Here is a 14,026-nt window from a genome sequence, read left to right as displayed (position 1 = left end):
GCAACACCTTTACACCCTGCAGGAATGGTAGTGTCTTCACCAGGGCTGTTTCTAGGCAAACAAGATTCCTATTCCTTGGAGCTCAGCTAGTCCTTCAGGAATCTCAGTCCCAACCTTTGCTTAGTCTCAGCCATTGAACTCAAGTCAAATCTAAGCAAAATATAGTCCATAATATTTTCATAGTAATATTAAGGGATTATCTGCTTTTTTTCACCATCATTCTGTCATGAGCATGCAGAATTTTCTAGACTACATGATGTGATACTGTGACAATGAGAATCTTCTATCAAGCCTCTTGTTTAAGAGATTTGCAAATGTGTAGAATGATGTCACTCATTAAAATGTGTTTTGATTTGGAAGACCTTTTTCTAGAAATTTTTATATTAACATGAAATGTATTTACTTTTAAAGAATTGACTAAATATTTAAGAAATTTGTTTTAATTCTAACGTACATATCAACAGAATACTCTTTAAATGTTTTGGAGTGGGAAGGGGTCTGAGCACGACTCCAGCCCGACATGGACGTGCAAGAAGCACTTGTCACTGATGCTGCACCACCCAGTTCTATGTTTCTGTACACGCGCAGGATTTCTCACACCTTTGGGGGAAAATTTACCATAAAAGAATAAAAAAAATAGCAATATTCTTTCTTCCTCTCCCCTAGTAAATTCTGTGGAGAATTTCTTTTCAATCTGGGAGATAAGCTTAGCAAATAAAAGTCAATACTGCGCATAATTCCACTATCCACAAAGCAACAGCCTAAAGGGCTTTGAGAAGAGATCAAAGAACCAGCACAATCCTTAACATGTCACTTAAGTTATGCATGTACTTCATTTCTGAGATGAAACATGGCACTGCCTTTGTCACAAACCAGTAAAACTGGAAGCTTTTCACCAGCATCAACTAATGAATAAAAAAAACCCAAATAAACACCTACCTTTGAAACCTCTGGGTTCACGTAGTCTAAAAGAATATTTTATTCTGGGATTCACATATCACCATTCCTGAATGAAGCTATTTTAAGTTGAAAATAAGAGATGCTTGGTCAAAAAAAAAAAAAATGATTTCATAATATCTGGAAACCTGGGGAGGGCCAAAGCTTGAGGTGGTTTCTGAAGTCAAGTACAGGGTAGAATGGTCAACTCTTTCAAGGTCATCCTCAAGGTGGTAACTAAGACTTCGGGCAAATCTGTGGAGTCCAGTAACAATGACATTGCCTGAACACTGCTCCCAGAGCCAGAGAAGCCTTCTGCTTCAGCTGTCATGGGGACAAAATTCACAGGCTCAGACTGTCACAGAAAGCATTTATTACCACAGAGGAAATCGGGAGCCCATGCCTGGCAGCCTGGGCAGTGCGTGTGATTGGGAGAGGGGGCAGTAGGCAGGACCCCATCAGTCATGTCTGGGCAGTCTCTGACCAGCAGGTTTGCTGGGTCCAGGAGAGCTGGCGTCTGGGCTTGTATGTTTGTATGGCTCAGGAGGTCAGCCTTAATAGGCTCCTCCTGGACAAAACAAAGGACAGCCAGAACCAGGGACAAGAGCTGCACAGACACCAACTTAAAATGGAAATCAGATTAGGTTCATTACATCAGGACGTACATTTCACCCTGATCACAAAACACAAGGAAGGGTGCACTGGGCTCTACTGGATGGCCTTTGAGATAAGATGCTTTTAGAACGTAAACATTGGCAGGGCCTTTCCCCTTGCTACCAGCAAGCAGCATACAATTTCCTAGCCAGCTTTAAAAGTTACTGTTATCTCTGTTATCTGTTATTATTTGGGTTTTGAACAAAATTGATGGAGTAGGAGCCAGTAGAGGAATCCTGTTTGATCTGGAAATTTTCTGTGGAGAGTCCAAAAGGTCGGAGAACCAAGTTCCCAAGATCTTTTAGTTTACCTGCAATGTAAAAGCAAAAACGCAAATAAATATGGGGAATGAACGGAAGCAGGAAGACCCCCATTGAGCTTGCCTTACTATCCGATTACAAAATATAAAGAGCATCTCTTGGTAGTAACAGAAACTCCTGCTTTTAAATGAGGAGGCCTCAGTCCCCAACTCCCCCTCTGGAGTGCAGTTACTTCGATGCCATCCACCCTGGAACCTGTGTGTACATGAGCGGGAGGGAACCCAGCTGGCTCCTGGGAGAGCAAAACTTCCTGTCCAAACTGGCCAGACCTACCAAAGGACACAGACCAGTGGTTCTCAACCTTCCTAATGCCGCGACCCTTTAATACAGTTCCTCATGTTGTGGTGACCCCCAACCATAAAATTATTTTCGTTGCTACTTCATAACTGTAATTTTGCTACTGTTATGAATCGTAATGTAAATATCTGATATGCAGGATGTATTTTCATTGTTACCAATTGAACATAATTAAAGCATAGTGATTAATCACAAAAACAATATGTAATTATATATGTGTTTTCCAATGGTCTTAGGCGACCCCTGTGAAAGGGTCGTTCGACCCCCAAAGGGGTCCGGACCTTCAGGTTGAGAACCGCTGTCATAGACTCTGGGGTGAGTGGTGGCCGAATCACCTGCTGCTCCAGGGTAAACAAGGGCACCCTGCCAATCCCCACTGCCTGGCGGTGGGACACAGGCCTCTCCATGTCTGTTCTCTAAGAAACAGCAGCAGCCACCTGCTGAGTCTAATTCCACTTAGCAGATTTCTACTGAACCTGATTTCAAATTCAAGAGCCTCCTACTTTTCTACATAAAGCCTCAACTTCCACACCAAACTCATCACTCTCGGGGAAGGGGTGATCTCGTTCATTTGCACAAGCCTGTCAACCTCAATAGTCCAGCCTTCTCTCCCCAAGTTTCAGGCTTTAACTACCGGCGACTTCCTGTCCTAAAGCCAGAACTGAGACACATGGTGTAACCAAGGGATTTTATGCTGATTCTATATACAAGGAAGTCATGGAGCTTGTATGTCAATAGTTGAGGGAGTTTCTAGAACATTTGAGAGATTCTTAGGGATTTATGGGGCAAAGGGATGGAATATTTGAAACCAGGAGTGTTTTGGAAAATATTGGCTAGGATGAGTGAGAAAGCAGTTTCAATCCTTTCTAAAACTGTTCTTAATTTTTCTTGCAGGTCTGCTTCCAATGGAGATGAGAATGGGGGTAAAAGGGAAAGAAACCCCAATCACCAGAGGTACAGGGTCCTCCCACCTTATCCCTGTTAGCAGCTTTGTCCCTCTGAGGCCTCCCATCTTGAAGTAAAGCCCAGGTAAAGAACATGAAGATGTCTGCCCTTCAAATGTCCAGGCCTGTACTAATAACTCATGGAAAGAACTTTTGGTTTCATTCTAAGATTTATCCCTCTGAAGCTCACCACATTCTGAGAAAGCTCCAGGAACGCAGGGCAACCATTCTCCAGGCAGGCTTCCCAAACATAAACCTGGAACGCATGCTCAGTGCTTCTCTTTAAGGAGCATCACTGGTGTAGAACTTGTCCCTGCACACAGGGGGTAGCACAGAGCATGGTCTTGGTAGAGGAATGCAGGGATGGGGGACCACACCAAGCAGAGACAAGATGGGGCATCTTCAGGAAAGTGTCACCCAGAACTTTGGCAGTCTGTCTTGGCGTTGAGGAGAGGGAGGAAATGAGTATTTTAAGAAGCCCAATAAAATGTCCCTGCTGGCATAATCTGTGGCTCCTCTGACACAGCGAGTGAGCATGCATTTTGAGAGTCCCAAGAGGGCAATTTCATTTGGAGGAACCCCTGTCCAGAGCCACTACCTGGGTGGAGGGTTCACTGCAGGCCTCTCCCCAGGTAGGCAGGAGTGAGCAGTGTGTCCAATGGGCAGAAAGGGAGGGGGGAGGGTGCATGGCATCAGGTTTAGGTTCCCACAAGCCAGGCCCAGCGTCTATGGTTCTTGTGTCATAGGGAAGGCCACTGATGGTTAAGTACTGAGCTTTTGGGGTTGTTAGTGCTGTGACCAGAAGAGGAGAGCCTGGAGGGGGCTGACAGAAAGGCAGTGCCACATTGTGGGAAAGAGGCCATTTATTCACTGACCAAACATCTGAATGTCTACGATGTTGGGTATAGCAACTCAGAAATCAGAGGGAGCCAGTCGAACCTAAGGGAACAGCGAAAAACTTTCTGGTTGGACCAACAAGTTTCTAGCATCTGAAAAGTTCACCTTTTGCTGTTTAAGATGATGGCAGAGAAGCACCTTCAGTAACGATCATCCTCCTAAAGAGATGCACAATCACACACATGAATTTTCCTGCTGTTTAAGAGTCAGGTTGGACACTCAGACAAAAAGCAGCTTCCTTGTGCCTAAGACAGGCTCATTCGCCTGTTTGTGCCACACTTTTCATTGGTGGCCAAATTCCACCCCCACCCCGCCATCCGGGCAGTAATCAATTAGGTTTCCCTATTCCCCCTGTAGCAAATCTGGCACCATCACTCAGCCTGACTTTGGGGAGCTCTGTCCAGGACACCTATTTCCACGTCATCACATCACTGACCACATGCCTGAGATCCTTCAAACCTCAGATTCCCTGGCTTTCGTGGCCATGAGGTTAATCTTTCCAGAGAAAAGGACAAAAGCAAACACTCCCGTTGTGACCACTTTCCTCAAATATGAAGCCAATCGGATCATCCTGTGCTCAGCAAGGACTGTGGCACTGGGGCTGAGGCCACCTGGGTCCCCACTCCTGTTCTGATGACATTTATAAATGACAGGCTAGGAAGGGAGGGAAGAGTATGTGTTACCCATCCCGAATTTCAATCAGGATTTTTCCCCCTAAGGAGGGGGGTATATAAGTCTTCTTTCTAACAAAAGAAAGTCAAGTTATAGAGAGAAAAGAAAAACCTGAATAAAAGCTCATTTTGTTCAATAACCACATAACTTCCTACACCAAGCAGTTTTTAAAATCTTTAACTACCAGTGCTCCAGCAGAAGCTATCATTCCCACAGAAACTCGCACAAAAAATCATGCCAAGTCCATGGAAAAAGCTTGCTCCCCTTCTAAGAAAGTGACATTATTTTGCACTCAGAATGACCACCCTCCAAGGCTCTCACGGCACACGGACCACAGCCACGCCACCCGTGACAAGGAGGGGAGAACACCCAGAAAGCTCTTGTGGGGCTGAGTCCATGCAGAGTGATTTCTCTCCTCCACACTCCCCGATGGCAGGTAACACCCACAAGCAATACTTTGTTCATGACCCTTATATTCATTAAGAAAAAAGAGTCCAGCTATTAATACTATTCATGTGTAACAACAAACCAGTTATTACTTACCAAGCAACTTAAATTGTTTAAGTCGGATGGGAGATTTCATTATCGAAGCAACTGAAGGAATTAATTCAACTTGAATATTTCAGATGGAGGGAACAATATAAGTAAAATCCAAAGCCATAAAGATAGGGTTCATTAGAATTTACAGTGACGGGGACAGATGGAAGTTTTGATCCCAGCTGCCACTGACGACACAATCAGGCTCAGTTTGCACTCATTCCTTCACGGTTTTGCACAAAGCCTGGAGAGCACTGCCTAGTTGCCTTTCCCATATCCACTGTGGTCATCCATAAAGCCATCTCTTTCAGCAGGAAGTCTAGCTCAACTAAATGCACTTACTTGTGTTTTTTTTGGCTAAAATAAAGCATCACTGTTAGGAGAGAAACGCTCTTTTTTGACAAAAGAGTATCTCCAAAATAATTTTTCTGCTCAAACGTGTAAAGTTTAATTAAATAAGTAAATTAGAGAAAGCCTTTTGGGGAGAAACAGGGGAAGGCTCTAGAAACTGCCAGTCTGAAGCAGCTCTCCCTGGAGCCTGCGTCCAGCCAGCAGGGCCGGAGGGCTGTGGATCGCCTAGCCCATGGTTGGCAAACTGCAGCTCTCGAGCCACATGCGGCTCTTTGGCCCCTTGAGTGTGGCTCTTCCTAAGCCTTAGGAGTACCCTAATTAAGTTAATAACAATGTACCTACTTATATAGTTTAAGTTTAAAAAATTTGGCTCTCAAAAGAAATTTCAATCGTTGTACTGTTGATATTTGGCTCTGTTGACTACGTGCGGGCATGCACGTACAGTGCGATTGAAACTTCATGGCCCATGTGCAGAAGTCGGTATTTTGTGGAAGAGCCACACTCAAGGGGCCAAAGAGCCGCATGTGGCTTTCGAGCCACGGTTTGCCAAGCCGCAGTTTGCCGACCACTGGCCTAGGCTAATGGGCTCTTCTCAATCAGCTCTCCTGTCAGAGTGAACCGTGGGGAAATTTGTTCTCATTCTCTGGATCCCAACACTTACAGCTCATAAAAGGCCAGGCTCAATTTATTATAAAAGATTTTTCCTTTAGGCACATGTGACTGCATTATATTAAATATAAGTCATGTGACAGATTTAGAAAATATTCGTAAGGAAGATCCTATACTCGATCTTGAGTAGGGAAACATCAGGTTATAAGCAGAATATGCTGGGCAGACTGTTCATGAGAGGGCTTCTCTGATTCCAACTATAAATCTGGCAAACAAGAGAACTAACTAAAACATGGATCAAAAGAATCTATTTGCCCTACCCTCCACTCACAGCCTTTTCCCCACGTCCCCATTTACTCCTAATCCCCGTCTTCTCACGTACATTTCCTCAGAGACTCACTGCATTTTCAAAACAAATTCCCTCGATTCTGCCATGGTACTGGCTGGTAGTGACTGCATCCTAATGAATTTAAAGCCTTAAGCTGTTTACTCAGTGAAGAAACTCAACTGTTTTCATGACACTAATGATCTGAAATACAGGTTGGTGGTATCCCAGGTTGGGAACTGTGTTTGCATTCTTATAGGCAGGGAAATTTTCAAGAAAAATAAACAGCAGTTTGGGTTTTGAAAAGCTGACACCCTCTGTAAACCACAGTGCTCCTCCTGGAGTGAAAACAGCTAAGAGCTCACTAGCCCCACGGAACTGAAATTAAAGGCCCAGAGGTTGTTTCAAACTGTGGTGCTGTCCCTGGGACCCACACTTCCCAGATCCTTATGGTCAAGAGAAATAAGGGAAGCAAACTTACCTAACATCTCTTCCTTCAGTCTTTCATTTCGTTCTTCAATTTGCTTAGGTAATCTCTGAGGGAAAAGAGGAGAAACCGGGATTGGTAAAAAATCCCTCAGCTTTATTTTGAATTTGAGAAACATTAAAAACAAATGTGAATGTGAGATAAGGTAAAGTGAAGATATGTGATATTAAATAAAAAAGCAAGTCTTTGTTTGTGGGTGAGCCACACGAAGATAGGAGTTTTGTTTGGTTCACTGCTCTATGTCCAGTTCTTGGCAACAGTGGCCCAAGGAAAACCTCAATAAAGATGTGACCAAATATATACACAAAAAAATGTCTGAAAGGATACCTACCAGAATTTTACAATGGTATGTATACTTAGGTGGTGGGATTATGGGTGATATTTTAAATATTTTTGCTCCTTTATATATTTTTTACCTTGAAGTCCTTTCTTTAAAGAATCTAATTTACTGAGAAAGAATCGGATCGATAATGGATGTTTTTCAACCTTGGCACTATTGGCATTTTGGACCAAGACATTCTTTGTTATGGGGGTTGTCTTGTGCACTGTAGGATGTTGAGAGCAACCCTGGTCTCTACCCACTTAAGACGTCAATAGTACCATTCCAGTCATGACAATGTCTCCAGACACTGCCAAACGTCCCTGGGAACCAGATCATTCCTAACTGAGAACCACTGATCTAGATTAGAGTCGCCTCTGGTCCCTTTTAGCTCTGTAATTGGCCCCAAGTACTCTGGGATTCCAGTAATAACTCTATTATAAGAATTAAAATAAATTATTTATACATATAAAAACTAGCATAAAAGGCTTCCTTTCACAGAAGGCTTAAAACTAATATGACAAGGATAAAGGCTACCAAGAATTTGGCCAAGGTTTTAAGTATTCCGTTTCATCATGTCAAAGTTAGTTGATCTTACCACCATTCAGAGATATGTTAAAAGTCAAATAAAGGATTAAAACTGGTTTCAAATTGCTTATGTATTTTAATTATCCAAACCAGGCTGTCTCCCATTACTCCATTTCTAGATAAATAAGAGATCTGTTATTATGGAAGGAAGTATGTATAAAAACAGAGCAAACCACCTAGGATATTAATGCGAAAAGATCAGTCAACACTTCTCAGGTTTGCTCGGTAGAATAATCGTTCCAAGAGATAAGTGAGAAATCCTGCAGAGCAGGGCAGACAGGAAATAGAAACAAGTGAAGGAATCGGCAGAAGGCAGTATGGAGCAGTGTGGCCAGCAGTGGGATGGGAGAGCTCTAGCCAGATGGTGCATGCAGGAGTTCAAGAAGAACCCTGTATGTCCACATCTTCCAATTTTTTAAAAATATATTTTTATTGATTTCAGAGAGGAAGGGAAAGGGAGAGATAGAAACATCAATGATGAGAGAGAATCAATGATTGGCTGCCTCCTGCACGCCCCCCACTGGGGATCGAGCCCACACCCCAGGCATGTGCCCTGACAGGGAATGGAACTATGACCTCCTGGTTCATAGGTCGACACTCAACCACTGAGCCACACTGGCCAGGCCTTCCTATTTATTTTCAAGAAGAGTATGCTTTGATTTTTATCTAGTCAAATCTTCCCATTTTTCAATGTTGACAAGTGGCCTCAATTAAAAAAAGAAACAAAAAGCTGGCTCAAACAAAACATGTCTGTAGATCCCCACCTCCTGTCTGCTGGCCCATGCTCTCCCAGGTGGGGCTCAAGACAGGCTCTCCACCCGAACGGCTCTCTGCAGAGGGTGGCAGTGAAGAGAGCTGTTTAGTTAAAACCAGGTTTCTCAAATTGATTTGAACACCATTATTATGGGGTAATAACATATGCACATCCAATTCAGTAGTACATCCTTTAGAATATATGCTACTCTATGCATTAGGGACAATCACAGAGTGGTTTTAAAGGTAAAGTACAAACCTGAAGTTATTTTTAAAGTGGGGAAGCAGTAACATTTAGCTAATTTACAACTGACATGAAAATATTATAACATCTAGCCCAGCTGGCATGGCTCAGTGATTGAGTGTTGACCTATGAACCAGGAAGTCACGGTTTGATTCCTGGTCAGGAAACCTGCGGGCTCGATCCCCAGTGTGGGTCATGCAGAAGGCAGCCGATCAATGATTCTTTCTCACCATTGATGTTTCTCTCTCTCTCCCTTCCTCTCTGAAATCAATAAAAATATATTTTAAAAAAATTATAACATCTAGAAGCAAAAGGAATGCAGTGTCGGGGGTAAGATTAGAAGTCATTTTAAGAAAGACAAGAAGGTTAGTTTAGGATAGCGGTTCTCAACCTGTGGGTCAGGACCCCTTTGGGGGTCGAACGACCCTTTCACAGGGGTCGCCTAAGACCATCGGAAAACACATATATAATTACATATTGTTTTTGTGATTAATCACTATGCTTTAATTATGTTCAATTTGTAACAATGAAAATACATCCTGCATATCAGATATTTACATTATGATTCATAACAGTAGCAAAATTACAGTTATGAAGTAGCAACGAAAATAATTTTATGGTTGGGGGTCACCACAACATGAGGAACTGTATTAAAGGGTCGCAGCATTAGTAAGGTTGAGAACCACTGGTTTAGGATCTGTTCAATTGCAAATGTGTTAGGCCTATGACAATAAGTAGAAACTTGGTGACTGAATAAGAAAAAGGATGACAGGAAACCAGACATTCCTTACCTACAACACCAAGCCTCACTTTGGTCTGAACTGTACTACAGTGCACAAGACTGTCCTAGTCCAACAATGAAGTAAGATTTCTGTCTGCCCTAGAGACGAAAGGTTTATATAGGTAACACACTGAGAATGGAGTTTAAATGGTTAATGGTGAGTCTCTGGCTACCACTTTCAAGTTCTGTTGCCCATATATTGTGATAGGCTCCTCAAAAGTATAGAAACGGAATGCGGTTGTGTCCCAAGGATGTTTTAAGACTCACTGAGTAGCAACACAAGGAAAAGAAGAAAAGAATGAGGTTTACCATACAAGCTTCCCTGGCTTGGTGCACTGATGGGTCTTTTTCTAGAATGGACTTGTAGTCTTCCAGGGCTTCATCAAGCTTGTCGGTGCTCTCATATAGCTCCGCTCTCCTCAGCAGGGCCCTGATGTAACTGGGGTTTAGCTGAATGGCTGTAAAAGGAGAAGGGGTCATTGTTACCATGAAGGAAAAGGGCCTATACATACTCGGCCATATCAAGTTTCTTAACCCTTTGTACGGCATAAGAGTCTATAGACACAAGCAGGATGGTTTCTGTTTTGGACATGTGGCAATTAACTGGTTAATCAACCATCATTCAGGGTCTAAAGCAGCGGTTCTCAACCTGTGGGTCGCGACCATCGGAAAACACATAGAGCATATCAGATATTTACATTACGATTCATAACAGTAGCAAAATTACAGTTATGAAGTAGCAACGAAAATAATTTTATGGTTGGGGGTCACCACAACATGAGGAACTGTATTAAAGGGTCGCGGCATTAGGAAGGTTGAGAACCACTGGAAAGGAAGAGCCATTTGTCCAAGGCTATACCTGGGGCCAGCAAGCTTTTTCTGGAAAGGGCAAGACTAAAGATTTCAGGCTTTGCAGGACAGACAGTCTGTCACAACTACTCAACTCTGCTATTGTAGCATGAAGCAACCAGACAGTGCCTGAGCAAACAAGGCTGGAATGTTCCCATAAACCTTTACTTACTGACGCTGAGATTCGACCTTCATATAATTCTCATGTGTCACAAAATATTATTTCTCATGGATATTGGTTTAACCAAATCCAAACACAAATCTGGAAAACACTGTCTTCCCCTTCCTCTCATTTTCCTGACATGGCTCCTCCTCTTTGGACCGCAGCTGGAAATGACTGTTGTCCAGTGTATACCCTGCTAACCAAGCTTACAAGGCATTTTCTCATCATTTGGTTACAGAGAAAGGAACTCTGAAAATCAGCAGTTTGTTCCTAATTTAAATTTTTCAAAGCCACATATCACACTCAGATTAAGGTTAAATTCCTTCTTCCAAACAAAACTACATTCAGAATTAGTTCCAGCCCAAGACAGTAATAGATCAGAAGTAGTTAGCTACATTCTAATGTAGCATAGTTTAATTCAGATACTAAAAAGAAATACAAAATACAAAGAAAAGAAAGCCCCAGTAGAGAGGATGATGAATTAATGTAAAGAAAAAAAAAAAAAACCAGAAGAGAGAACTCATGCTTACTATGAGAGTTGGACTAGACAGCATAAGGTTCTTTCTAACCCTATGGTTTTCTCAAAGAAATTATTATCTAAAGAGAGGAAAACAAACAAAAATACAAATTACGAAGAGTAATAATTAGCTAGTAAACCCCATGAGTAGTAAGATGCAAGGGAAAGTGATTTTTTATGTTCTCCATACCAAGCTGGTTAGAAAGGTAAGAAAAACGCCCATCAAAAATTTTTTGAAAACAAAACAATAGTGATCCTAAGTCTAGGTGTCTCTAAGTTGGTGGGATGGAAAGAACCTGATAGAACTCAGATAAAAAGTGGCAAAGTCTTGATTCAGTGTGTGGAACCTGAAAGGGTAATTAAAATGATGGCAAGTAGGTTTAGAAGAATTATTACATCTGAAGAGTACCAATTCCCAACAGAAACTGCCCCTTACTCCCCCAGCCTCCAAACACACAGATCCAGATGCCCTGATAGCAGCTAAGATCTTCTGTTTCAATTTCAAAGTAAAGTAATTTGGACACTATAGGACGTAAATTCTGTTCCAGCAGATTCTGCTGCCAAGGTAGCTCTGAATTTTTCTTCATGTATTTATTTATAAGCCAAGATAAACGGACTCAACTATCCATTCAAGAGCACACTTACACTACGGTGACTACAACATAATACCGCCGAGAAGGGCTAAACCACAAAGCTGCTTCTTTAAAGGCCTCAGAGGAAGGGGGCAAGGTACAGGTGCACACCCGACCCAGAGCCTCTCTCTCTGCTGGTCTAGCTGAGGTGAGGCTCTTAATGTTAACAGGTAACAAGACCAAAAAGTTGTACCTTTGCTGCAGTCACTGATGGCCATCTCTTTCTTGTCCTAAAAGGAAATATAACATTAATACATGTCACCCTGGTTCTGTCTTAATGGTCCAAAGGCTCAATGAAAAAGCTGATCATTAATAATTGCTTATGGGGATGCAGAATGCTCTTCAAAGAAAGCACACAAAAACATGCAACTTACTTCCAAACTAAAGTTCAAATATGGTGACTTGAAAGTCTTCTGCTAACAAAAAATTCAAGTAGCTTCTTCCTAAATATCTTAAAGACTGTTGTCATGGATCTATTTGATTTGCACAATGCTTTATGTCAAAATGCTAATACTGAGAAAACTTTGTGATCAATAAACAGGGCAATGACTAAAATATGGATAACTGAATTAATAACCCTCTTCTTTGGCTAGCTGACCCAAAGTGGGATCTTCTAGAAAGTATACAAATGGTATGTTCTACAATAACACAGTCATGCAGTCTCAGTTAAAACCTCAACGTATCCACTGATGAAACAAAGATACACGACAACCTACCAAATGAGACCCCTCACTGATTGAGATGCTGAATCGAGAAGCATGGCACAGCGGACAGAAGACCAATGTCGAATGAACCTGACTCTTGTTCCAGCTCTGACACCAACCTGCTGTTTAACTCCCCAGTTCTAAAATGTCTATTTCCCCCAATTAGTATTCTATAATATTACAGAAATGTTAGTTCAAATAAATGTTCAACAATTCTGTAATAGCTACTGTAGCAAATACTAAATATTTTGTAGACTATTTTAGAGCAATGTCTACCAAATTGAATTTTAGGATTTAATTAAAAACAGTTCCAGGATGGGGAGTGAAGGCTGAATGGGTGCAGGGTGTCCTTCTTGGGTCATGAAAAAGTTCTGGTACCAGATGGTGATAGTTGCATAACATTTATCAATGTATTTAATGGAACTAAACTGTATGCTTTAAAAAGGTTAAAACGGTCAATTTTTAAAAATATATATATTTTTATTGATTTCGGAGAGGAAGGGAGAAGGGAGAGAGAGATAGAAACATCGATGAGAGAGAATCATTGATCAGTTGCCTCCTGCATGCCCCCTACTGGGGATCGAGCCCACAATCTGGGCATGTGCCCGTGACCAGAATCGAATGCGGAACCCCTAAGTTCTCAAGCCGATGCTCTATCCATTGAGCTAAACCAGCTAGGGATAAAACAGTCAATTTTTTGTCAGGTGCCTTTTACCCACAATAAACACAGAAGGTTCCAGAGTCATCTGGAAAACAATGCATTATATCTCTTCCAATGTTCACAGCAATTCACATATTAAAAGTTCAAAGAAGTCTTGTAGTAAAGAAATCTGTGTAACTTTGTATAAGTCAGTATTTCCCCAATATATTAGCTTTCTATAAATCCAGGACTCACAATTTCATATCTTAAAGTTCTGAAAAGGAGTGGCTCTTTACAACTGACGTGCACATCTGCTGTGATGGTATTCTTTGTGCCCCTAAGTAAGCCTTATTAAGCTGCAGTGCGTCTTAGGAACAGTTGACGCCTTTGCGGATCAGGAACAGTGGCTTTTTACTGCAGAATCCTCTGCTTCAGGCTGAGTCTGCTAACAGCTCAGGGGACCCAGGTGTTGCCTGCTGCTTAGAGTGAAAATCTGCAAAGTGGGGCATGTGGAAAAAAATCAGAACTTCTTTATCACCCTTCCATAACTTCTATTAGTCTATATATATATATATATATAAGTCAAAGTACATAATATATAAGGAATGTAGTTTTAAAAAACTTAATCTGCTCTTTTAGGGCTCTGTCTCTCTTGTGGAGGCAGGCACAGACCTGACACTCTGCCCTCAACTGTCTGCCTTTTCTCTCTCCAGACATAAAATGTAAAGCTTGGCCGGGCGCATTCAGTCAGGGATGCTGAGCCTGCAAACTTGCCTTTCAGAAATTCTTCTTAAAGCAGTGAACCCA

At 42.0% G+C, this 14,026-nt stretch overlaps 1 protein-coding gene across 3 annotated transcripts in view; it reads right to left on the bottom strand.

The window, feature by feature from the left end:
* Nucleotides 1-955: 955 nt before the first annotated feature.
* TTC1 (tetratricopeptide repeat domain 1) overlaps nucleotides 956-14,026 on the bottom strand; it is a 34,367-nt gene continuing 21,296 nt past the window's right edge. For all 3 annotated transcript variants that reach the window (XM_005870558.2, XM_005870556.2, XM_005870557.2), the window contains exons 5-8: nucleotides 12,069-12,105; nucleotides 10,024-10,172; nucleotides 7,024-7,078; nucleotides 956-1,900 (exon numbers count right to left, since the gene is read on the bottom strand). In XM_005870558.2, coding sequence (XP_005870620.1) covers nucleotides 1,767-1,900; nucleotides 7,024-7,078; nucleotides 10,024-10,172; nucleotides 12,069-12,105 — 375 coding nt within the window. In that variant the 3' untranslated portion in view covers nucleotides 956-1,766. The remainder of the gene's footprint in view (nucleotides 1,901-7,023; nucleotides 7,079-10,023; nucleotides 10,173-12,068; nucleotides 12,106-14,026) is intronic.

The sequence above is a fragment of the Myotis brandtii genome, unplaced genomic scaffold, assembly GCF_000412655.1.
Source record: "Myotis brandtii unplaced genomic scaffold, ASM41265v1 scaffold32, whole genome shotgun sequence".
Lineage (NCBI taxonomy): Eukaryota > Metazoa > Chordata > Mammalia > Chiroptera > Vespertilionidae > Myotis > Myotis brandtii.
The sequence above is the reverse complement of the archived record's forward strand: the minus strand, read 5'-3'. Positions and strand labels throughout refer to the sequence as shown.